The sequence below is a fragment of the Ambystoma mexicanum genome, chromosome 12, assembly GCF_040938575.1.
Source record: "Ambystoma mexicanum isolate Mex_15411 chromosome 12, UKY_AmexF1_1, whole genome shotgun sequence".
In the NCBI taxonomy this organism is placed as follows: Eukaryota; Metazoa; Chordata; class Amphibia; order Caudata; family Ambystomatidae; genus Ambystoma; species Ambystoma mexicanum.
Window position 1 is genome coordinate 402,686,043 of NC_090936.1, and position 26,552 is coordinate 402,712,594.

Sequence of the window (26,552 nt, forward strand, 5' to 3'; positions counted from 1 at the left end):
TAGAATTACATCAAGGCAGGGGGACACTCATTGAATATATTACAAAATGCAACCAACTGTCACCCGAGACTTCATAGCCTGAGAGCAAAAAGGGTGTGGTATTCTACAAAGGTCTGAACAACGCTATGAAGGACGCTTTATCAGTAGTTCCTTCCTTGCCCACAGCGTTCCCCGATTTGGTAGATCTGGCTCTCCAAGTTGATGCCAGGCGCTCAGAACGGAAAGCTGAAGCTGGGTTTTCTGGTTCTATCCCTTTACAGGTTCCTCTAATTCTGAGTCTGTTCCTGAACCTATGCAAGTGGGAGGTCTACGTAGTCCTTTAACTTCCACGGAAAGGGAGTGCAGGAGGGTGGACAATGCTTGCTATTATTGTGGGTTGATTGGTCACTTTGTGAAAGAATGTCCACGTCGCACAAAGGCTAAAGCTCAGGGTTTTCGGGCAGCTCGACCATAGACCCGGGGGTGGGTTCGACCGCTATAAGTCACTCCCTGGATCAGGTACCTGCGTTTGGCACCATCAGACCTGTGATGGTACATGCATTGTTACATCCCAGTATTGAGGTCTCACATTCAGTAACTGTCTCCATTGATTCTGGTGCCACTGACAATTATATCGATATCAATATGGCCCACACACTTAATCTCCCTCTTATCGCCAAGACCCGACCAGAACCCGTACAGACCATAGATGGGAGTTCATTAGTCTCTGGCCCAGTTAAACAACAGACAGCACCTCTTACTTTGGTCATACAAACTAACCACAAAGAAACCATTAGCTTTGACTTGATATCCATGCCTCAATATGGCCTTATCTTGGGCACCCCTTGGTTGCGTCTGCATAACCCTTTGATCAATTGGAAGACTGGTTCTGTGTTCTTTGAGTCAGAAGTTTGCCAGGAGTTTTGCCTTACTACACCCTCTACTGAGAGCACTCCAGTCCAATTTCTCAGTACTGTTTCACAACTCACTTTGGAATCTCCTCCTGTTACCTTGGCAGACACGCACATTGTTGGTCTTGTAGCTGAGGCAATTCCAGAGCCTTATCGAGACTATCTGGATGTCTTTGATAAAGGATCATCAGAAATCCTTCCACCTCATAGGATGTACGATTGCCCTATTGAATTACTACCAGATTCTGTAGTCCCAAAGGGTCGTATATATTCGCTATCTCCTACTGAGGAACAAGCCTTGAAAACTTACATTCAAGAATCCCTACTTAAGGGTCACATACGTCCATCTTCATCTCCAGCAGCCAGCCCTATCTTCTTTGTCCCAAAGAAGGAGGGAGACCTTCGCCCATGTGTTGATTACCGACGTCTAAATGCCATTACTAAAAAGGACAGGTATCCTATTCCTCTCATCACGCCCCTATTGGATCGCCTCACGCATGCTTCAATATACACTAAGTTGGATCTCAGAGGTGCATATAATCTAGTACGTGTGAGAAAGGGTGATGAGTGGAAAACGGCCTTTTGCACTCGTTACGGATTATATGAATATTTGGTCATGCCTTTCGGCCTTTGCAATGCGCCTGCTACATTCCAGCGCTTCATGAATGAAATATTTAGTGATATTTTGGATGTATTTATGGTGGTCTACCTGGATGACATTCTCATTTTTTCACGGTCTCAAGAGGAACACATCATACACATAAGGGAGGTACTAAAACGCTTATGCATGTTCTCCCTTTTTGCAAAACCCGAAAAATGTCAATTCCACACTGACAACATTGAATTTTTAGAGTTTCACATCACTCCTGATGGTCTCACTATGAACCATGCCAAAGTCAAAGCGGTTTTGGAGTGGCCGACCCCCACCAACCTTAAAGCCTTACAGTCTTTTTGTGGGTTTTGCTAACTACTATAGAAGATTAATTTCTGGATTTTCTTCCATAGCATCACCTCTTACTCTTTTGACCAGCACTCTAATTCCATTTAACTGGTCCAACGATCAACAACTTGCATTTGATACCCTAAAAGCTGCATTTACCACTGCTCCTGTCCTCCAACACCCTGACAGTGATCTCCCTTTTATAGTTGAGGCGGGGTGTCCTCGTTCGCCCTAGGGGCAATACTGTCTCAAGAATGTGTCTCTACTGGACGCTTGCATCCAGTCGCCTTTCATTCCCAGAAGTTTACACCCACAGAGTGTCACTATACAGTGACCGAAAAAGAACTTCTGGCTGTCAAAGAGGCTTTCCAAGTATGGCGTCACCATCTCCTGGGTGCAAAACATCGGGTGACGTATTCTCGGATCATCAGAATCTACGCGATTTAGATTCTCTGAAATGCTCAAATAGCAGACATGTTAGGTGGCATCTGTTTTTTGCCGCTTACGATTTCCAGATCATGCATCGTCCTGGTAACGTTCATGGTAAGGCTGATGCTTTGTCTCGCTCTCCTGGGGGGGTTTCATTGCCAGACCATCCGGAGTCCCTGCTAGATAAGAAACATGTGATATGCCTCTGTACTCCTTCTCGGACTCTGCTGGATATGGTCCATAAGTGGGTTTCTACACACCCATCCTTACTTTCAGATTGGGATTTGGTATTACAAGACGGTTTGCCTTTCTTTCAGAACAAGTTGTTTCTACCCACCACTGATATTCGTAATCTGGCTCTTGAATGGTCCCATGATCTCCCTGTTCATGCACATCCTGGGCAGCGAAGAACACTTTCGCTTCTACAACGTTGGTGTTGGTGGCCTTCCATGAGAAGGGATGTGGAATGCTATGTTAACACTTGCTCTGTTTGTGCCCAATCCAAACATAGGAAAGGACGACCGTCGGGTCTCCTGCAACCTCTTCCCATACCCCTGAGGCCCTGGCATACCGTGACAATGGATTTCGTGACGGACCATCCCCGGGTTCAAGGTTTTGATTCCATCTGGGTTGTGGTAGATTCTTTCACCAAAATGGCATGATTTATTCCATGCTCGGGCATTCCCTCTGCTACTGTTCTGGCAGGATTGTTTTTCAAGTCCATCGTATGCCTTTTTGGTTTACCATCAGTGTTGGTATCTGACAGGGGTCCTCTGTTCACTTCTCGTTTCTGGCGTGCCTTGACTAGATTAGTGGGGATCGATTCACGTTACTCCTCGGCCTACCATCCGGAGACGGATGGACAGACCGGGAGGGTTAATCAAACCATGGAGCAGTATCTGCGTTGCCTGATTCTCCAGCATCAACAATCCTGGTTTCGCATCTTGCATATGGCTGAATTCGCCTTTAACAACGCGGTGCACTCTGCCACTGGTTTCTCTCCCTTCTATGTCTTGTATGGTCAGCACCCTAAAATCCTGCCCATCCTGGATTTTTCGCTTTCTGGTAATCCGGCTGCCTCTTCTTGCATCAGAGACATCTCGGCTGTCCACGCGCAGACTTTGCTGCACCTCAAAGAAGCCCAGGATTCCATGAAGGCTGCCGCAGACCGGAAACGTTCTGTGGCCCCTTCGTTTGCTGTGGGGGATAGAGTTTGGCTTTCTTCTCGTCATCTGCATCTACAGGGTTGCCACAAGTTGTTGCCCCGCTTCGTTGGTCCTTTTGTGGTCTCCCGAGTAATCAACCCCGTGGCCTTTCGCCTTCGAGTCCCGGTTTCATGGCGGCTTCACCCAGTCTTTCATGTCTCTCTTCTCAAACCTTGCCCTGGTCCTACCCGTCTTCGTTCCCCTGGTGCTAAAGTTTCCCCTTCCTCCCCGGATGTTTTTGAAGTGTCTGCTATTCTGGGTTCTCGTATCTTCAAAGGGGGTTTGCAGTACCTGGTGGATTGGAAGGGTTATGGCCCGGAGGAGCGCTCGTGGATTCCTGCGGGTGATGTACATCTTTATTCTGCCTGTTTGCTTGTACTGTGCTCAGTTGATTGCTAATAAAGATTTTCTTTACAGCTGCCTTGGGTTTCAACATTTCCCGTGGATCCGAGCTGCAAGAACTACCCACCTGTGGCCTCAATGATCGCATAGGGAGTAATCTTGTATTCTCTCTCTGTTGTACTTGGGGACGGAGGTTTCAATACTCTTCACGACAATCAAGCCACCTGACAGATCCTGGCTGCAGACAGCCAAAGGCATCTGTAGGAGCATGGAGTATTCCCTTGAAGAAAGATTTAAGAAATAGCTGTGTGATGGACTTAAGATGTGCTCAAGGGAACCCTCTGCAGTATGGAGGCACTTTGTTGTCAGGGAATGTGGTTCATTTATTCCGCCCAAACAAACTCCAGAATAGGTATGCTTCCCAATCCTGGAGGCAAGTGTGGGCATGTAATTAATGCACTGTGTGATAAGTGAACATGAACAGAAACACAGAGGGGCGAGAGTTATCAAACGGGTACGGTTTTCCTATATGCAGCGAAGGCCTGCTACCCTAGCAGAATGAATTGTCATACACTACACAAATACACATCTGAAAAGATCACCATCTCCGGAGGTCAATGCTACACCAGGAGCCAAGATATCGCCAGATTGGAGTCCAAGAAGGAGAAGACCAGAAAATAAGCATTTTAAGATATTGCCAGACTGGAATCCAAGAAGTGCAAGAAAGAGAAGAAATGAAAACAGGAAATCTAAGATATCGCCAGACAGCAATCCAAGACGTGCAAGAAGGCGAAGATCAGAAAACAAGCATTCTAAGATATCAAAAGATGGGAATCCAAGAAGTGCAAGAAAGAGAAGACCAGAAAACAAGCATTTTAAGATATCACTAGTTTGGTTACCAAGAAGCCCAGGAAAGAGAAGACCAAAAAACAAGCATTTTAAGATATTGCCAGACTGGAATCCAAGACGTGCAAGAAGGAGAAGATCAGAAAACAAGCATTCTAAGATATCGCCAGATGGGAATCCAAGACTCGCAAGAAAGGGAAGACCAGAAAATAAGTATTCAAAGATATTGCCAGACTGGAAATCAAGAAGCGCAAGAAGGAGAAGACCCCATTCTAGGATATCGCCAGACTGTAAACCAAGAAGTGCAAGAATTAGAAGACCCAATTCTAGGATATCGCCAGACTGGAATCCAAGAAGCGCAAGAAGGAGAAGACCCCATTCTAAGATATCGCCAGACTGGAAACCAAGAAGCGCAAGAAGGAGAAGACCCCATTCTAAAATATCGCCAGACTGGAAACCAAGAAGCGCAAGAAGGAGAAGATCAGAAAACCGTCATTTTAAGATATCTCCGGACTGGAACCCAAGAAGTGCAAGAAAGAGACGACCAGAAAACAAGCATTCTTCTGCTTTACTCCTACACTCTAGAGTAACCTTCCTGCTAACATCACGCTGGCTCCCTCCCACCTGTGATTCTGAATGAACTGAAAAGCCTGCTCTTCAAGGAGCACTTCACTGACAAATATGGACCATAGATTGACAAGGCGTCCCCCCCTCACCCCCCCCACAAGATTCCTATCCGTTTTTGTGCAATGCTGTGTTGCTTTCTGGGTAGCTTTGTGGTACATGAATCACCTACTTACATGCATACAATATTGTGTGAAATGTTTCACTGGGTAATCTTTAGGTAACTAAATAAACTACAATTGTGGGACAAGATTGATAGGTGGATGTTAATACCTAATACAAAATCATCTTAATCATTACTAGGACAGGAAAAAATAGGACTCTCCACAAGTACTTTAGGTAATGTAACTATTTCTAACTGTATGTTAAGGAGAACACCCTTTGAAAATGTAAACATATTCCGCTTTACAATGTACCCATTCCGAATGGGTAATGAGGTGAGACAGCGGGCTTCAGACATGCCCACATTCTCACACCGTGATATGTCCCATTTTTAAAAACAAAATCTTTCAAGTATCGAAGAAAAGCTCTTTCTCATTATGGCAAAGGTACAAATTAGTGGACTTTCCTTTTACAAATCAGACTTGTGATTCTCTGGCAGTATCTCATTTGAATACTGTCAGAGGTATTTCGCGACTCACAATGGAATTACGAGGGTGGTAAAAAGTATTTGGCCAAATTTTAATGACGACCAAAATGCCAGCTCAAAAAAATGTAAGCCAGCTCATCGGGCCTAAGGATGCGCATTCATTTGATTTGATGCACTTAAGAGTCAGCAGTGAATTCAACTGTCTCTCTGCACTTCTTCCAAACTGGAGAAACTCTTGAGATGTTTTAGGGTGAAGGGGAGGTAGTGTTCAAGTTGAGGTGTGCTTTGGAACAGCTATCAGAACATGTAAGGAGACTGGGTTCCTCTCAACACAATGGAAGGGCTGGGCATGACTAATGCAATGGATGGGCTGGGCATGACTAATGCCATGGATGGGCTGGGCATGACTAATGCCATGGATGGGCTGGGCATGACTAATGCAATGCATGGACAGGGCACGCCTAAGCAAACTGTTGAACAAAGAGTGATCCACCTGTCCAGTTACCAATCAAAGGCTCCCCAGACTAGAGTTAGTTGCCTCCGAGCTTTCTCGATGATGCCAGTTAGATTGCAGTACTTTGAAAACTCGACACCCAACTAATTTGCATTTTGGGACATTTGCAGTACAGGGATCGACAATAATTAAGTTCATTACTGGTGAGAGTGCCCAAACCCAACTTTGGAATTTGAGTACCTGCTGCTTGCAAGATTTAAACTGGCTGCCAGTGTGTTTCGGAAGGGTTGGTTCTTAGCTGTGTACTGTTTTACGACCCTTCAGCTATTTGAGTGATGGAGTATCCCAAGCCTCGAGGATCAGTTGCAACAGACTGCCTCTCTGCCTTCTACTAGGCAGACTGAGATGGCATAGATGATTTCAGTCTTTGTTTATGAATGTGATTGGCCTACTTATGGGTGCCGTCTGGAGGAAAGCATTTTAGATGATTCTTTATGAGCTTCCTATTGGTTCCATATTGGTTAATTCTAGCATTAAACAAAGAACTACACTAGGTGTCTATGCATGTTAGTCGTTCTGTAATCCTTCGTCACATTTAGATAGAATTGAGAAGATTAACCATGCGTTACATGTAGATGGATTAATTAAGACTCGCCTTGAGTCACATTAAGATAGAATTGTGAAGATAAACCATGCGTCACATTTAGATATAATTGAGAAGATTAACCATGCGTTACAAGTAGATAGATTCATTAAGACTCGCCTTGAGTCACATTTAGATAGAATCGTGAAGATTAGCCACCTAGAAGAACTTTGAGAGTACCCAATGTACTAACCACCCCACTCCTGCTTCCCTCCTGCACACCTCCCTTGTACTGTACACACCCAAGGGTTAGCCAAACTACACCCAAACACACACAAAATAAGTAACACTTGCATAAAACAGCAATCCCAGGCACTGGACCTTAGCCCTACGGACACAACATGCCATTGTGCACAACCATAACCTTAAATACCAGTCAATTTAACACATAAAACACACACCCAAAATAATATACATGTGCACACAACAAACCACCCAGGCATCGGACCTCACCCTTACGGATACACAAGCAAGTGCGTTCAACCACAACCGTAAATACCAGACAATTTAAAGAAACAAAACACACAAACCCAAAGCTAACATAACCGACATTCTCTTATAACAAACACCCCAGACATTTGGCCTCACCCTTACAGATACAACAAGCCAATGCACGCAATCAACCCAGCTGCAACCCAACACACACAGACGCCAGTTTCCCCTGGTTCTGGACCTATCCTATCCCTCTACCCTTACTAAACAACACCCCTTCCATTTTATTGCAGAGTCACGTGAGTGGCTGAAGACTGCCCCTGGCTGTTAGCGGTTCGTGGTATAAATCAACACGACATAACAGAACATATCGGCAAAATACCTATTTATCAGTAAAGCCCTATTTTCTCGAAGACATCAACAAACCATGCATCCTATAGGTCAAAGCCTGAATTTGATGGTGCGGTTTTTATGAGGAGGATATGTTCACATTTTTTAAGAAGGTGGTCATGTTAGGAAACAGCCATGAGAGAAACACTTAAAAACATAGAATTTTAAATGGGCATGTTGATTAATGAATTGGATTTTTTTAGACTGTGGAACACAGGAATGTGCCCGATGATGACATTTGAAAATGCTACACAGACACAGGGCTTTGAGAGAGTCTCTCTCCATGTCGGAATTATTGGCAAATCACACCTTTTAAAATCAGGATTGGAAGGCCCACCAACTGGCCATACTATTTTACATTCAGTGATTGGAAGAAAGGAAACAAGGCAACACCCCTTGGCAGGTGCTCTAAAAACCAGGATATCCCCTATCAGTCTAGGGGCAGAAGGGGAGGGTGGGTCAGGGAGCCGGGGTCATTGTGGCATGGCTTGCTCACCACACACCAAAACATCAGCCCCCCGTGCTTCCCTGGTGTCCTCTGCTACCTGCTCCTGTCCATCCCCACAGTAGTCTCAGCAAATGGATGCAAGTTATGCATTATTCACAAAATGCATCAGGATAATGCATAATTTGTTCAGAAGCATTTATCTAGTATCAGAGTAGCCGTGGGTTGGATCTTTATTCAGTAAGAAAACCGAGGGTATTTGGTGGTACCAAGTACAGCTTTATTTATTTATTTATGTTTTGAGCATTTATTAGACACCTGTACAACAAGATGGTGTTTCTAGGCACCACAAGGCAAGTGCGGCGGGAGCAAGGGGAGTAAATAATAAGGCAAAAAGCAGTAAATAAACCACCATGGTCCTACTAGGCCATGTGACATTCAGACATGCAAGTGCAGTGAAGAAAAGTGTGGGAGATAGGGAAGGGGGGGTGAAAGGTATGGGCAAGTGCAGGTGAGAGCCCAGAAGGGAATTGCAAGAGTATGGGCAAGTGCAGGTGAGAGCCCAGGAGGGAAGTGCAAGAGCCTTGGAGTGAAGTGCCAATGGGTGCCAGTGGAGGAGGCTGCTGGCTTAGTGCTAGGGCAGAGGAATCCCAGGGTGGGATGCACAGCCGCCAGGTAGGAGGCCCACGGGGGAGGGGGGATGCTGGAGTCGATTCCTGTGAAAATTCATGAAGGACCAGCAGAGGTGGGGTGATTAGCAGGAAAGGGAACGTGGGGAAGAGGTAGTGAAAAGCAGAATTTTTAGAGGTTTTGGAATGCAGTGTGCATATGCGCCTTGTGTTGGATGGCAGCATCAGAGTAGGATGTAGGCTCTGAACATGGAAGTGGTTAAAGGTTTGGCCTGTCCCCTCACTGCAGTAAAAGGTAAGATATGATTGGAGAGAAAAAGGAGGGATGTGATAAAGGACAGGATAAAATATGGCAAAGATTAGCGAAGCAAGCATAATGTCATCTGCCTATTTTAAACGGAGAGAGCAGGACAGAATGAGGACATTTTGTGCTAACTGAGCCTAATAGAATCGGTACATGACCTGATAACTGGGTATAATGCAATCTTCCCATTGTGTGCTTGCAGGGCCTTGTTGGATCTACGTAAGCTCTCCTAATAGGACCAAGCAGCCTATTTTACAAGGACAGAGCATGACAGAATGAGCCCATGTTGTGCTAAGGCAGCCTAATAGAATCTGTACATGACCTAACTGGGTATAATGCAATCATTCCATTGTGTGCTTGCAGTCCTTGTGGGATCTACTTGTGCTACTAGGACCAATGAAAGCAGACTATTTTACACGAATCGAGAATGACAGAATGAGGCTATGTTGTGCTAGGTGATCTTAATAGAATCTGTACATGAGCTGCTAACTAGGTATAATGCAATCTTCCCATTGTGTGCTTGCAGGGCCTAATTGGATCTACTTAAGCTCTCCTACTAGGACCAATGGAAGCAGAGTATGAAGGTCTTACTGGCCGTATTGCAAACTGTTCAGGATATACAAATAAGGCATTCTGGAAACGGGCAATGAGGGGGATCTTTATTTCCTATATTGCCCCATAGGGCTTGTTTTTGCATACATGTCTCTTGGTCATCCTTAATTACCACTATTATTTTCAAAATGGCCTGTCAATATTTGGCCAGTAATACTAGCCCAATGTGTGTTGTTTGAGAAAGCACACGATGTAAGATATCTTTCCATTGGGCCAGAACAAATATTAGATACTATTCTTCTATGGCATAGGGAATTGTCACCTGTGCACCAGATACGCCTACCAGACTTGACACAAAATGTTCAGCGCTCATAGGTAAAACATTATAGTCTTTCCTCAGCATCCAGAACCAATTCAAAAAGCTATGACGATTTAGCCAAAGCACCTGGAAAAATAGGCCGTAAATGCCCAGTTGGAAGCATTTAAAAAAACACTATTGTTACTGCAGGGCTCTCCCATAATCCCCTGCCCCCCACCACCGCACCCGGACAGGCTCACTATGCTGGCAAACCAGTGCAATATAGCGCTGGTATTAAAAGGATGGAGTTTAAAGCTTTCCCTTGTTCCCTTGGATGATTTTGGTTTACTGTCTGTTGCAGAGAGGCAATATCTTCATTAAGCAGATATAAGGGCCTCATATCTGCTGCCTTTTTTATTTTATATTTTTCCTGCATTCTAGTTTTACTTTGGGTGTTTTCTTTGCCATTTATAATAAAGTTATTGAGGACATTTGTCTTCCTTTCTTTATTCACTCCGAGTACATAATTGATCTTTTCCCTTCTCTTGATCTGAGGCACAAGTTTTACAAAAAACACCTTTCCAAGATGCCTTAGGGAAAAAAACTAAATATTTTCTTGAAGAGTTAAAAAAAGTAAATGATACATACCGATTATAGGACAGGAAAGTCAACAGGAAGAGTAGACCTGCCAGTACGTCCGCTCTGCCTACAATCCCTGTAACCTGCAAAAGAAAAGGTAACAGAAGTAAGTCACAGTCCCCCACACATCACAACAAGTTGAAGCCCCTCTCCTCCCCCGCTGACTAACATTAATTCAGCATAAGGTAAAGAGCAAATGACAGAGTGCATGCAAGTGTCAGATTGTGCAGTCTCTTTCTCATGAATACATCTGATAATGATGGCAATAGATCATATGACATCTTAGTAAGGAACATGCCAGCAGATGGTCCAGGTGTCTTTCTTTAGAAATCTCATGATGGAGACCATGCAGAATGATATCCACGTGCTGGACCTGAAGGGTAGTCTAACACCCAAATCTCCCCTTGGTCATGGTAGTCCCACCTTTTGATTCATATGATCTTGTTTTTAGATAATTCTTCAAAGAGACCAATATTTGGTTGTGTTTTGATGCCTTCGTATCATATAAAGTCTGTCTTCCAAATGAAACATTTTTTCAACTTTATTTAGTTTTTATGGAGGGCAGATATTCTTTAAAAACCCACAGGTCCCTGGTTGGTACCATCACATTTATACCATGAGACCATGGTGTGTGTAATTGGGTATAGTTAATATGTAATAGGTGGACCGATATCCTACGATACAATGCAGAATGACACCTGCTGGAGTATGCATGCAACTTAGCTGTACCACCTGCAAGTCACTTCCGAGTGGTAGTTCGATGCTTAGATAACCACAAACCCTATTTGTGTTTAACAACATTTGCTTGATTAATGTAGGTTTATTTCTCACGGAACACAACTGCTCCAGGCCCTGGTGTCACTAGCCGAAATGATAGGGGCTGGAGGAAGTGGCATCATATGTCCTTGGACACTGACAACATCATGGGACGCGATACCAGTAAGTGCGTAAAAAATGCCTGCAAAAAGTGTCAAATTTGCAAGAGAACTTCAGTATCGTGTACCGCCTGGCTGCGCCATAAGTCATAAGGACACCCTACGTTGGCTAAAGTGACAGTTTTCAGAAGCCCTCCTCCTGAAGGGGGGAATGATCCAGCTCTTCAACGTCTGCCACAGTAAACAAAAACGACGTGCCTGCTTCCTAGCAGCGAATCCATGAATGTGCTTATGGTGCCCAGATGAACTTTCCCTATCTGGTGACTGGCCACTGCTCCAGGCCAGAAGGGGGAACACACTCCACCTCCGCCTTCCCCACTCCAGCTCCCCTGCAAGGGCAGTACATGAGCACAAGAAATGGCTGCATCCCTACTGAGTAAGGATCCTGGGTGCCATGCGCTACCAGCAGGGAAGACATGGCGAGGGTGAGGGGGTTGCCTTTGAGTACAGCACCTAGTGTTAATATCTGTGGAATAATACTATTAGCAGGATGAGTTGCATACAGGTATGCAGTCTTTCCATCGAAAAAAGATCCATAGACACTTTTTCCATCGAAATGAATATTCATTGTAATATTTTTCATTGTATTTCGATGGAAAAGCATTTCATTCATTACATTTCAATGGAAAGAGTCTATGGATCTTTAAAAAAATAGATGTATTCATGTTTGGGTGGGAGAAAGGGTTCTGTTTTGTAAACGTGGGTTTGGAGGAGAACCCATGTAATAAAAAAAATAAACACCACACAAGTTAGTTAGTGGGAGCTGTCCAGTGCTGAAATACATTGCAACTGTATTGAATATATTTCAGCACTGGACAGCTCCCTCTGACTGGACTGTGGACTTTTATTTTTTATTTGGGGGGTGGGGGGACCCCTCCATTAAAAAATAAAAGTGTCAAGTGCACTCTGTGACACTACGCAAGTTAGAGGGAGCTGTCCAGTGCTTAACCGCATGGAAGCGATTTCAGCACTCGACAGCTCCTTCTTACTTGTGTAGTATTAGCGATTTTCCATTAAAAACTTTACCATCTATTCATTTAGATGAAACAGTTACGATAATTGTCCACTTTTAATTATATTAATAGTGATTCGATGGTAAAGTTTTCAATGGAAAAGTTTAAATGGAAAGTATTTTCGATGCAAAGAAATCTATGGAAAGACATGTAACCTTGCATACCCTGTAAAATGTAAACTTGTTGGCACTTCCCATTGGAAAAAAGACCTGCAACACTTCACTCTCCCGCAAAGGAGCTCTATTGTAGTTTTGTTCCATATAACGACAGCATTCATAGTGCCAGAAGACCATAGCAGATGTTACCATGTATATTCACCAGGAGTCTGCAACATTTTTCTCTCCACATGTTTTCTACCATAACTCCCATCCAGCCTAGTCAAAGGCAATGAGCAGGTATCATTGGAGTTAAAGTCAAAAACATCTGTAGTGTCGCAGGTTGCAGACCTGCTTCAATCAAATACATAAGCGGTCATGGTGCTGAGATCAATATCACTTTGCATGCAACAACGACCCGTGGCAGTGGTAAACCCCTTTCACCTCCATCTCTCATGGCTCGAGGAGCGTGCCTTACACTGGGCTGTGTGGGGAGATACTTTCAGTCAGAAACGTCCCATCACGGTTTGAATCACCCAGCTATGTGTGCATGAGGAATGTGCTGCTGCTAACAGTGAAATGTTTTACAGAAGTAATTGTCAGCGTTGTATTAACAGCGCCCTCCCCTGGGCACCGTTTATCCTGTCCTGCTCCCCCGCGCCGGCCTTAGCAGCGGCAGCAGCCCTGGTAGAAAAACTAAAATAGGTCTGGTCAGGCAGGGGGCGCCACATTTTTTAATAGGCTCCAATGCGAAAGCATCAGTGCACTATAGTTATAATATCTGCCCCGCTCTCGAGAGCGGGTGGCATTACATTTCAATAGGGTGCCTCCTGCACCTTCTCCCATCACGCCAGCTTGGGGGAGACCTTGAAAGACTCCCCTGAGCTGGCTTGCGGGGGGGGGGGGGGGCTACCGGCATCGTGGACGGTCACCGGGGTTGCCCTGCCCTTAAGCTGGCCTTGCTACTCATGACATTACTGCAGGTGAGTGGGCTCTAGCCAGAATAGCGACCCAGAATTTGCAGGAGGGGGGCGGGGCTGAAGCCCCATTCGACCAATGCATGCTTCCTGAGATAAACAAATGGTGCACTCCACAAAATGGCCGGAAGCGGAAAAACCGACTTTCCCAATGTGTATACCAGAGGTGAGAGGAACACTTGCATCTTTCTGATGCAAAGGAGTCCCTAACGGAAGCCGTTTGCCTTTTCACAGACATAACTGTAATATACATGCGCCGGAACTCTGCTTTCTGGGGAAATTCACTTTATTGGGTTCATTTAAATCCCAATTCCTGAAACATAAAGCCATTTTCCACTCTCACTACTTTTATTGAAATGTCCCTTGTAAGGCGCACAGATTGTGAACGAAACACGTCATCTTGCACATTAGTACAATTCTTTTGTTTAACATGATTGAAATACAAAACACAACAAATTAAACATTTCCAAATATTTTCACAGACTTTGGTTTGTACAGTCGTTAGTGCATCATCAGGGACTTGGTTTTCATCCCTTTTTTTTGCATCAAGGTCCAAATATCCAGCAGATCATTTTTAGTGAACAGCATCCTTCACCTTTTTCACTATTTACTGGGTCACCTAAGCGGCAGATGCCAGATTCCTGCTCGCTCTTTCCCATTATGCCCCCGAGTTTCACATACTGCCCCGGAAGCTAAAACACCCATCACTCTTCCTGTGTCAGCCACTTTGCCACCAGAATTCCAGGCCTGGAAATAAAGGAATGTGCCAGTGTGATTCCATTATGCCAATGCGTAACTGAGTTCAAAGGTCGTGCCAATAATATTGAGATGCTGCCAATAATATAAGGGTAATGCTTAACATGCCATGGTGCTGCCACAAATGGCAAGGTGCTGCCCTACACTTCAGGGGGATTATCAATATGCCTGATTGTTCACCAGTTTGTCAAAGGTGCTCAACATTCCTGCGTGCTGACGAGTATGCCAGTGGGGGCAGCAGATCAGTAAGTATATGGCAGAGGTCCAAAACAGTCATTTGAGACAGCTGAAAAGTATGGTGTGGAGCACGCTGGGAAAGCATAACATTAATAAACATGCCAGTAGTCGTGAAAAAGTGGACAGGAAGAGTGCTCGATGCGCCATGGGTGCCAAGTTAGTGGTTGCCTTCCCCAAGTCCCCAACCCGCCTTAGCTTGGTGTTCCGATAAGTGATGAGTGCGATGAGGCTGCCTGTGGAGAAGCCGGCGAGAGTGGGGAGTGCAATGGAGTACCTCATTGTGAGGATAGGATAAGCGCCCTGCCTCCACTTCCTGCTGCGATGGTGCTTGAGCAGCAGTTTCTTGCCACACTTCGAGGCTTCAGTGCATCAAAATGTGGCTGATGACTGAGTGGAAGAGAGTGATGGGTCTTTACCCAGAGAGCAGGCAGGGCTGATCACTTGTCAGCCCAAACCAACATTGCCGGGGAACATCCTCAGCACATGGGGCTCTTTAATGGCAAAATCTGCATTCGCACCCGGGGAAGAAAGTTTAGCCAATTTGGTGGATGAAACAGTGGGCGAAAATAAACATTCTCCCCCAGCTCTTCTAATCACCCAAAGCTCTTCCCCAGTTGCCACCATTTCATTTCTTTGTGTTTAATGAGGGGAGGCAACAGGGAGCCTCTCCCTGTTGTCTCCCCACCTCACCACTCCCCCAAAATAACCCCAACCCCTTCCCCATCCCCTCCCTCCCTCTCCACTTACCTGCTGAAGCAGAGCTTTGTGCTCCGTCCCAGCTCTCCTCCAGTCTCCCGGCAGCCACCATCGAAATGGAAAAGGGACTTAGTCACTTTTCTCTATGGCAGTGGCCATTTTTTTTTTCATTTTCCCCCCTCAGGAGATTGGCTTCGCAAGCAGCACAAATCTCCAGAGGGAAAAAAAACATTCACATCCACTGGGTGCAAATGGCTTTCAACCACACAGGGCGGGGGGCGGCCATGGTCAGATATGGCCCACAGCACTGAGGCCATGGTTTGCTCGGGCCTACCTTGGCTCGGGCTGGCGGGCCATTATCGGCCATGGCTGCCCCCACTGCGTGGGGTGGAAGCCTTATTAATTACATCCAATTTACATGAATGACAAAAGTACAATATGTTCTCCAAAATAAAATATGTTCTTTCATGAAATAACATCTTCTTTAAACAAAGGGCATTTGTCCCCACCTGGAGGAGGGCAATGCACTCCTCGAAGGCCTCCCGTCGTTCTTCGTTTTGCCCCTGAGAAGTGTCCTACATGCGTGCCTCATCAAGGGTCTCCGCGGATACAACTACATCACCCCGGCCCTCATCGACCTTCACTGGCTCCCACTGCACACACAAATCACCTTCAAGTCTTGCTGCTTCAAGACATATAAAACAGTCACCCTCAAGTCACCTGGCTACCTAGCGGAGAAACTCTGCATCTCCATCGGACAGCGCACCAGAAGCCAGGACACGTGTAAACTTGAAACTGCCGCTGCAAAAAGGAAAGGACCAGAAAACAAGCCCAAGACTATGGAACTCCTCCCCGTCGGCATCAGGCTCACCCCCATGCTCCTACAATTTAGACAAGAACTCAAGACCCACCTCTTCAAGGAGTTTCTCCTCCTCAACACCTAGGCCATCATGTCGCCCCTCTCCTCCCCACCACCCGGTACAGCTGTACCTCTCCTCTGACCCCTCCGTATACTACCCCTGCTGTATATCTGTTCTGTTAGCCCTGAAAAGCAATCTGTTATGCATCCGCATTGGTGTATACCTCTGTAGAGCGCTCAGTTGCTTCTCGGAGCTAGGTATGCGCTCAATAAATATAATAATAATAATAATAATAATAATAATCATAATAATAAAAGGGCAGATAAAGTGGTCGTTCATCAGGGCAATCTCAGTCTAGAAGAAGCATGTGTACAGATTCTGCATGCTTTCGCTGTTGTCACATAACATTGTGAGCTTAGGGCTCTTTGAGAAGGAAGAGCTTCTCAGCATATTATGAGCAAGAAGTGTGTGTGTTGCTGATGAAGAGCCCACACATGCTGTGTACCTATTTTGTTACAAAAAGGCACAGCTGTGCGATCAGGGGTTGCTCAGGAGGGCATTTTGATGAGTCGAGGGATCGCAGATACACATATGACGACATCTACATTGTACTCTTTCCTGATTCCAATTTTTGCAAACCTGAAGCCTCCCAATCGGTTCCTTGCTTGACATGCAGGCGAGGACAGTGCTCAAAATCACCTCTTTCCCAGTGCACCCCAAAAAACCTTGAGATGACTCATCTCAAAGGCCAGTTTTAGGGGAAGTCCCAGGAGGAAAGCATATAGGTTGCAACTTGCAAGTGCAATCCCCGTTTACAACTAAATGACGTCCTAGGTCTAGGATCAACCACAGCACAATAGATAATCTGTATCAGGGTTGGAATCCCGTGACAGAAAAGTAAGAGGGAGAAAAGAGCGAAGATAATTTTTCTGAAAATAACCTTCGGTCTTTTCTTCCCGGAACATTTTAGACTTGTACCCCGAAAAAACCAGCCCCCTATTTAACGTGCGGAGGCACACTTCACTGTGTGCCGCCGACTCGCTGTATCCCTGTGACGCCTGTTCCCTTTCATTTCCGTGACTGGGAACGGGTGCCAGAGGGTCCTTTCCTTTTTCAATTTTATTTTTTTACTTTTTTGAGAGCGGCTGTAGGGGACAACCCCGCAACCCCGCTCACAAAATGGTGAACAAGGGTGCTGGGAACATCCTCAGTAGCCCCCACAGCCCTTAGCACCAAATGGGGGATTTGGTCGAACATTTCGGCCGTTCGGAATTTTTGACCAAATCTCCCATTCAGGCTTTTATTTACAGGCTTTTTGGATGTTTCCGATAATCTGGAACAATGTGCCAGCAAATCAATTCCCCACGTGACTTCTGAGTAGCAGCAGGAATTGAACCTGGTCTTGGCTCAGAGTCACTCGAGTTTGAGAGTAATCCGCCTCCCCTTTATTGCTCATGGCATGGACGCCTTCCAAGTAAACGTCTTGCGCGCAGGATCAAGGGCTAGGTCTTCCTGTCCCAGTTGCTCGATGATCCAAAGAATTCCATGTCAACTTTGTTTTCGTGGACAGCAGAGGAACACGACATCCAGGAGCTGGCATGAATGTCTCAGTGCCTGCAATGGAACTCTTTAAAAATTCATTTTTACACCTCAATAAAAAAATGTATCTGTCTATAATTGCATCGACTCATTGATTCCAGTAGTGAAATCCAGCCATGCGCTTTCGACAAAGCCTTTCGTGCCCACACAAGATTGAAAACACATGTAAACACATTATTAAAAACCATCATCGGGCGTGGGCGTGTGCTCCCTGGGAAGGACATAAAAACTTCAAGGAACTGGCATTGTGCTTTAAGTGTAGTCAACGCTAGGGAATATCCCTTTGCTGAGTCTTATTTTCCAATTTTTAAAGAAATAATTTTCCAGAGCTGAGATCCGACCATCGTGGTCTTCTATGAGAATTGATTAACTATCACCCCCTCTCTTTGTAGTAACTTCAAGAAGTGGTGATTTGTTAATCACTTTTATTCTCTGGAGGGAGCTGGGCAGGTCCATTTTATTTAATGGAGGCAGCATTTGCTGGGTTCCATTGCACATTGTAGCCATATTTCTTCACCATTCAATGTGCATCAGCCCCCCGCCCTAAACCCCCTCTTTACATCAGTGGGAGAGTCTTAACTTCCTGGCTCTTTTTATACTTCTACCTCTTCTATAAGGAGAATGGAATGATCCTGCCGCCCAGGGTTTTCACTCACTCTACTCCGCTATTCTGAAATGATCCTGCCGCCCAGGGTTTTCACTCACTCAACTCCGCTATTCTGGAATGATCCTGCCGCCCAGGGTTTTCACTCACTCAACTCCGCTATTCTGGAATGATCCTGCCGCCCAGGGTTTTCACTCACTCAACACCGCTATTCTGGAATGATCCTGCCGCCCAGGGTTTTCTCTCACTCTACTCCGCTATTCTGGAATGATCCTGCCGCCCAGGGTTTTCTCTCACTCTACTCCTCTATTCTGGCATCTGTACCATTTACCCTAACACAGCCTTTGGCTCTACTCTAGCCGCCACATATTTTCATTTGTATTTTTAGTTGCCTGAGTCGTCAATGAAACGACTCCCACGGTCAGCTTGACAACAACGAGACACACTTGCAGTGACATCACTAATAATTGTTTTGCTTTGTTGGTGGTCATGATCCCAGTTGCATTTTTGGGAGCAGAGGGTGGGAGTGGGCAGAGTCTTGAAACTCACCAGCGAGGACTCGCTCAATACATGAAATCACATAAATGACCCAAAGTAAAGTAGCAAAGTTACTGGACAGCGATTGCTAACAATTTAGAGTTTTGCCACGACGTCAGCAACGAGCCACAGGGCTTGTGCTGAGTCACATGCATAGGTTCACATGCATGAGCATGTGACCCGCACCAATAAAGGTGCAGAGCGGGCTTCGGCTCGCCAGTTGCAGCGTGAGACTGTGTCTCTATGGTTTTTACAGCCATGAGCTGTGCACAGGCAATGGGCCCACTGGGCTGCCCTGCAAGCCAGGCATCTCTAATGAATGAGGGCCGGTCACACCAGCTCCTTCAACAACTGATGATGAAGGATAGGATCCACGCGCTGCAGCCGGTTTCCCCGGTGCATGTTCCAGCGGGCCTCCCAGCTCGCTGCCAAGGAGACGATACCCACGCGGTGCAAAGGACCTTAAAAAAAAAAAAGAGATTCTCCCGGATGGGGGAGCCATTGATGGCACATCTGGTGTGCCACTACCAGAGCATGGCGCTCAGGTCCTAAGACCCTTCTTGGCCTGCCCTGACTTGCCCTGCCTGGGGGAGCAAGGAGGATGCACGGTTGCCACCACATCGGGAGGAAGGCAAAACACAAATGTATTCAAAACTCAGGCAGGGGGAGCGAGGAAGCAGCCCAGAGTGTAGTGCTGCATAGCAGTAAATAAAGAAATCTCCCGGCTGTGGGAGAGAGGGATGAAGCAACTGCAGCAACACACTTAGTCTCCTGCCTGGGGGAGATGGAGGCGTGGCGAGGATCACTGCATTGAAATAATCTCCCGCCTGGAGGAGGGAGGTGAGGAGCTGCCTTTGCTGCATCATCAGGAGAGGTGACGGCATAAACTCCCCACCCCCCCTGGTAGAGAGAAAGCAGCTGCACAGCGTGACAGGGCAAAAAAGAAAACAATAAGCAGTCCAATCTCCTGACTGGTGAAGAGAGAACAGAGCGCCCTCTGCCGGCAATGCAAAAGGGAAAAAGAATGATAAGGAAATTACTACCTGGTGGAAGGGAGTAGTGCGGGCTAAGCCGCAACAGTAGTTTGGTATGCTCCTGCCTGGGTAGAGCACAGAGAAGCGGCGGTCCTCTGGACATTCAGTATAGACCCCTCCTTCAAGTAAATCTCCTGCCTAGGGGCGAGAAGTGGAGCAGCAAGGACCGCCGCTGCAAGCATGGAGGTCAGAACTCCTGCCTGGGGGAGAGGACAGGGGCTGCTCTGGACACTTAGTAGAGGGTCTTCTGGCTGCGGGAGAGATGCGCTGCCTCACTTAAAGCACCCCTGTCAGCGGAAGAGGTGAACTGCCTCAAGTGAGGGCACTCCTGTCTAGGGGAGGGGTGCACTCTCCTGCCTGGGGGAGAGGCCTAGGAGGAGATGAGCGGACCATGATGCTACAGCGACTTAACACTGCTGCCTGGTGGAGAAGAACACCTAGGTCATCACATCGCCCTTTGCACCACCTGAATCACTAGACGCCACTGCTCCTTTCCTCCTCACCACCCGGTGCAGTTGTACCGCTCCTGTGTGCCCCTCTGTATCCTACGCCTACAGTTTATCTGCTCTGTTGTTACCACTGAAAAGCACTCTGTTATCCATATGTAATGTTGTTTCTCGAAGCTAGGTCAGCGCTCAATAAATACCATAATATTAATTTTAAAAGGATGGCACGGCAAGAACTGCCGCTGCAATACCTTTCACAGGAAGCCACAACCGTGACCGTGCCTATCCTTACAGCCAAAGAGCCAGGAGCAGGTCACGCAGCAGGGTACATCCCCAGCCTCCTCAACGGGAGAAGAGCGGTGCGATAACAACCTCTGCCGCAATGGCTGTACCCTGGAGCCCACAACAGCAGCCTCCCACCTGGGGAAGACAACAAAGATGAGAAATGTTGGTCTGACCGTGGGTCTCCCCTGAGAGAGTGCTTGTGCAGTCAGTCAGGAAGTGAGCCAAGAAAGATGGCGCATCCCAAGTATGCTACTGTCAACTACTGCCTGGGGGAGCCTGGCGACACAGCGGCCATTACTGCCAATGTATCAACGTGAGTGTGACCGCCATAAAGAGAGAGGACGTGTGTTATGCTTGAACTAAAATGGCGCTGGTGCGCAGTGTATTCTGGGAGCGCTCGGAGCCATGATGGATATTTACTTTATACCGCAGTGAAAAGTTGCACACATTTTGCTGAGTGTTAGATTCACAGTGCTGAGGAAAACATGATTTCCACACCTGGTATGCGGTCAAGGACATTTCTGCTGGGAAAGCTAACTTTGTTATGGTTTGTTACTGTTCTCCGTGGAGCGTTTTTGTAGAGGAGGGAGGCACTCTGCTCCTTGAGGGTGGCTGTCGATTGACCCAGCTGGCAACCAACGGCGGCTCATCAACTGCGCAAGTGCCATTTCCAGAAGGTTCGATAACTGCGACCCCTTTTCGGAGTGTGTGTATATGCAGAAACCCAGAGGTGGTCAGGTGAGACTTCAGCCGGAGGAGGATGCTTACGTCCGGCACTCCTGTGAGCTGTGGTGCTCTCGGCCTGGCTGTTCCCAGGGTCTTCCAGCCGCTTCTGGGCGAGATGAGGAATCCAGTTACGCTCACGGTGATGTATTTCCTTTTGAATTCTTTGCTTCTTCTGTGATTTATGTCGATGTTATTTCTGTGAGTTATTTTTATGTTATCACTGGTTGCTTCTAAACTTTGAATAAATAGCCGTATAAGTGCTGATTATCTTCTAAGAGTGTGTGGTTGCGAGTTATTGCGTCTTTCTGCATTCAAAGTATTGGCTCTATAATTGCATTGGTGATTTATGTTTTTTCCGTGCACTCTGGGGAGAGCAATACATTTTTGGCGTCACGAACAGGATACTTGTGATGAGTTGTTCCGAGTATTCAAGAATCTGTTTGATCGTAGATAGGATTCGGTTATCTTGTAAGTGAAAGTAAGTGGGTAGTGAAGTTGTTTTTTTTTCCTTTGCCGGTGTGTGCATGCCTGTGGGAGTGATTGCAGTGTGGAGAGAAAAAATATATAGATAAAGAGGTTTTGTTTCGTTTGCGATAATGAGTAGTTTGTTCAGGAAGAAGAGCGTTACCGCTGGCAGTGACTGTTCTGATGGTGTTATTCCAGGCTGGACTAAGAGTCCATATGATAAATTGGCCCAGGCGTGGGCATGTGGTGCAGGTCTAAGTGAAACATGGGATCAAGGATTGGGAGATGCCGATCCGTCTGATGTAATAGCATGCTTGCAACAAGTTCCAGTAGAACGTGGCAGAGAATGTGCGGCATTAGGTAGGCGAGGTTGGGTTCTTTTTGCATGCTTATAGGAAAATACATCAAATGAAGGTGGAAATGAAAAATGAGGTTTTGCGATTAGAAAGAGAGCTGGCTGCAGAAAGGCAGACTGCGTTAATGCAGCAGATTCAAATGAAACTGTTTAAAGATAAGGCTGACACATATCAGGCTGTGGCCGAGAGGGCAGCAGTCAGAGTAGCCCGGTATAAGTATAGGAAAAGACGGGGCGGGGTCAACAAAAGAAAGGTGACAGCTGTAATCCGGATATGTGGTATTGTGATATTTTTGATTCAACCAGTCTAGAAAGTAGTTCCGCAAATGAGTCTGACTCCAAAATGGAAGTGAAACAGAAAACAGTGGCGGCTAAGCCCGTTAGAAGACGGCGAGCTGGACCCCACCCGCAGAATCCTGCTGGCGGAATGGTGGATTTAACCACACTGGAGGATTACACACAGCAGGAGGTTGGGGAAATTATTAGCCATTTGAGCCAAAAATCAGACAAGGTTTTATTGGCATGGATGGTGAGATTGCTAGATGGGGGTGCGGCAGGGTTGTTGGTAGATTCTACGGATTCACCGCGTTTTTTACCCCTATCAATTGACACCAATGTACAGGAGGTCTTAAGGGCAGGACCGCCTCCTGACGCAAATGGTCAAGATACTCAAGTGTCTTTGTTGCACCTGGTAGCCCAAGCATGTAACCGTAAATACCCCATTACCACAGATTGGCCTAGCGAAGAAACGAAGTGGTATACGTTGAGAGAAGCAATTCAAAAAGTCAGAGCGCATGCTATGAAAGAGGCTATTCACATAGATGCTCCTGATAACATGGGAGCTGCGCCACTCTCAGCTTCAACTCGAAACATGGTGAATAGAACCGCGCCACCCGCATACAAAAGTGTCATTATGACTTTGCTCGTAGGTATGATGGGCAAAGCTACTGATGAGGTAGAGGATGCCAATCGACAACTTGCAGATTTAGGGGTGTGGGATAAGAGCGATAACAAGCCACGGAGAGAGAGGGGCGTAGTGAGAGAAGAACCGAAGGCAGGCGGCAAGATAGCAGAGACTCCCGAGTGTCCCGAAAAGACATGTTTTTGGCGTTGGTAAAAGATGGTGTGCCACACGAAGAAATTGATGTCATTGAAACCAGAGTAATGTATGAATTATACAAAAAACGAGGACTTGCAGCCAAAGAGCGCTATAAACAGGTTAGGAAACAGGTAGTCACCACGCCACAGGGGGACACCTCACCTTCTGCTCCCCCTGCGGAAGAACAAGACGAAGGGTCTATGGGGACACCTTCGCCGTACCAGCCAACATACGCTGATTTGAGAAAGGTGGTGAGTGCAATGTTAGAGGTGGAGTCGAGTCACACTCATTCGAAGTTTGACTAGGGCTTCGGCCAAGCTCCGGCAGCGTCTGCCCGCATAAAAGTTGATAGGCGGCCTCATGTTGATGTTAAGATTTTTTGGAGGCCAGAAAATACACAAGGGGTGCGAGCATTGATAGACACCGGGGCAGAGGCCTCTTTTATTCATGGCAATCCAACAAAATTTAAAGGCAAACAGTTTACTATTACAGGTCTAGGGGGAAAGGAGACCCCCGCAGTACAAACGAAAGTGGAGATGAAAATAGGCAATTTGAATAGGCAGAAATACCAAGTTTTGATTGTCCCGATACCTGAATATATAATTGGCTTTAACATTTTGGAAGGGGTAACCTTGGGACTTGGCGGTAAAACGTACCAGTTTGGGGTAAGTGCATAAATCTGAACACCCATTACCGTAGGCAAATTGAAGATGCCCCAGTGCAAGTGCCGGTGGCAACCAAGCGGGTAGCAATTAAACAATACCACATTCCTGGGGGGCACAAGGAAATTTCAGACACCATCAAAGAGTACGTGGAGGCGGGTGTATTACGCCCTATTACCACCGAATGGAACAATCCTCTCTGGCCTATTAAAAAGGGAGATGGGTCGTGGAGGATGACGGTGGATTACAGGGAGTTGAATAAACACACTCCTCCCTTAGTGCCCGCAGTCCCAGATGCCATTACCTTGATTGAGAATGTCCAAAAGTTTGAGGGGACTTGGTATGCAGTGATCGATTTAGCCAATGCATTTTTCTCTGTGCCAATTGCTGAAGAGTGTCAAGAGCAGTTTGCATTTTCGTGGAGTGGACGTCAGTACACCTTCACGAGGCTACCTTTGGGGTACATAATTCTTTGCTTCTTCTGTGATTTATGTCTATGTTATTTCTGTGAGTTATTTTTATGTTATCACTGGTTGCTTCTAAACTTTGAATAAATAGCCGTATAAGTGCTGATTATCTTCTAAAAGTGTGTGGTTGCGAGTTATTGTGTCTTTTTGCGTTCAAAGTATTGGCTCTATAATTGCATTGGTGATTTATGTTTTTTCCGTGCACTCTGGGGAGAGCAATACAACATGGCAGGCTCTGACCGCTGCCGTAATTGAGGAGGATCCCTGGCCTCAGGGGAACCTGGGCACGGCGCGACCCTGACTGTGCCAGCTCCTTCAGCAGGGAGCCTCAACATGATGAGGCTGCTGCCACTGCAGTAGCGAGAAAGGACTCCTGCCTGGGGGAACCCCGGCATGGCCCTGCCCACTACCGTCAGCTGCTCCCCCACCTGTGGGGGACTCAAGGAATTTGTCCTGTGGGGTGCATTTACCAGCCCCAACAGAAACCCCCCTACATCAAAAACCACATTTGCACATTTCACCCAAAAGCGGCTGTCTATGGTGAGAACAGAGGTGGAGCTGCACTTTGGTGCTCTCTACCGCCAGTGTTCTTCAATTCTGACCCCCTAATCCTTACGTGTGCGGCCAGGCCTGTGCTAAGTCGGGTGAGATTCAGAGCGTGATGAGGCTGAGCAATTTTAACCCTTTCCTACATTTGTCTAGTGGCTGGGCCGTCGCCTGTTTAACGACATCGTGCTGGGACCAGATTCTTCATTTCACTGCGGTCTCTACTACACACAACTTACCCAGTAACAATAGCAATCTACCTCACAGCACCTCCTTGGCATCCACTGCAGACCACCTCTGCCAGGATAGCAATCATCCTCTACAGAATGGAAGGAAGCCATCATCCCTCCCTCCCTGTACTGCACTACACCACCCTGGCATGGATCATGCACTACACAACCTCAAAGCTGATGCATAGGATGCACTGCACCACACTTCCTTCCTGACAATGATCATGCACTGCACCCCCCAACAGTAGTAGGTCTGACCAGACGTTCTGTGCGGGTCCCGCAAGGGAACCTCGTAATAGGGCGGAATGGGTTTACCAGCACCATTACCGGTGCCGGTAAACCCTTTCCGCCGACCTCGTAATGAGGCCCATTGTGTCCATTATGTATGGCTCCACATGCTTTTAATGTTGTATAGATGTGTCCTGATGTGTATTTAAAAATGGTTAAATTCACATAGGTGTGTTCTTTTAGCATCACATCACCTGTAACAATAGCAATCTACCTCACAGCACCTCCTTGGCATCCACTGCAGACCACCTCTGCCAGGATAGCAATCATCCTCTACAGAATGGAAGGAAGCCATCATCCCTCCCTCCCTGTACTGCACTACACCACCCTGGCATGGATCATGCACTACACAACCTCAAAGCTGATGCATATGATGCACTGCACCACACTTCCTTCCTGACAATGATCATGCACTGCACCCCCCAACAGTAGTAGGTCTGACCAGACGTTCTGTGCGGGTCCCGCAAGGGAACCTCGTAATAGGGCGGAATGGGTTTACCAGCACCATTACCGGTGCCGGTAAACCCATTCCGCCGACCTCGTAATGCGGCCCATTGTGTCCATTATGTATGGCTCCACATGCTTTTAATGTTGTATAGATGTGTCCTGATGTGTATTTAAAAATGGTTAAATTCACATAGGTGTGTTCTTTTAGCATCACATCACCTGTAACAATAGCAATCTACCTCACAGCACCTCCTTGGCATCCACTGCAGACCACCTCTGCCAGGATAGCAATCATCCTCTACAGAATGGAAGGAAGCCATCATCCCTCCCTCGTCATGCACTGCACCACATCACCAACGCAGGAAGCATGTACTGCACTAATCCTCCCTGGAATGAATCATGCACTACACAACCTCAAAGCTGATGCATAAAATACACTGCACCACACCTCCTTCCTGACAATGATCATGCACTGCACCCCTCACCAATACTAGGAAGCACACACTGCACCACACCATGTACCAGACAGCGATCATTCACTG

General features: G+C 46.6%; 1 protein-coding gene across 1 annotated transcript in view; it reads right to left on the bottom strand.

Moving 5' to 3' along the window:
- Positions 1–26,552, bottom strand: part of TMTC1 (transmembrane O-mannosyltransferase targeting cadherins 1) — a 1,779,343-nt gene that overhangs the window by 1,430,775 nt on the left and 322,016 nt on the right. Inside the window, exon 3 of the mRNA XM_069628531.1 lies at positions 10,661–10,734. Coding sequence (XP_069484632.1) covers positions 10,661–10,734 — 74 coding nt within the window. The remainder of the gene's footprint in view (positions 1–10,660; positions 10,735–26,552) is intronic.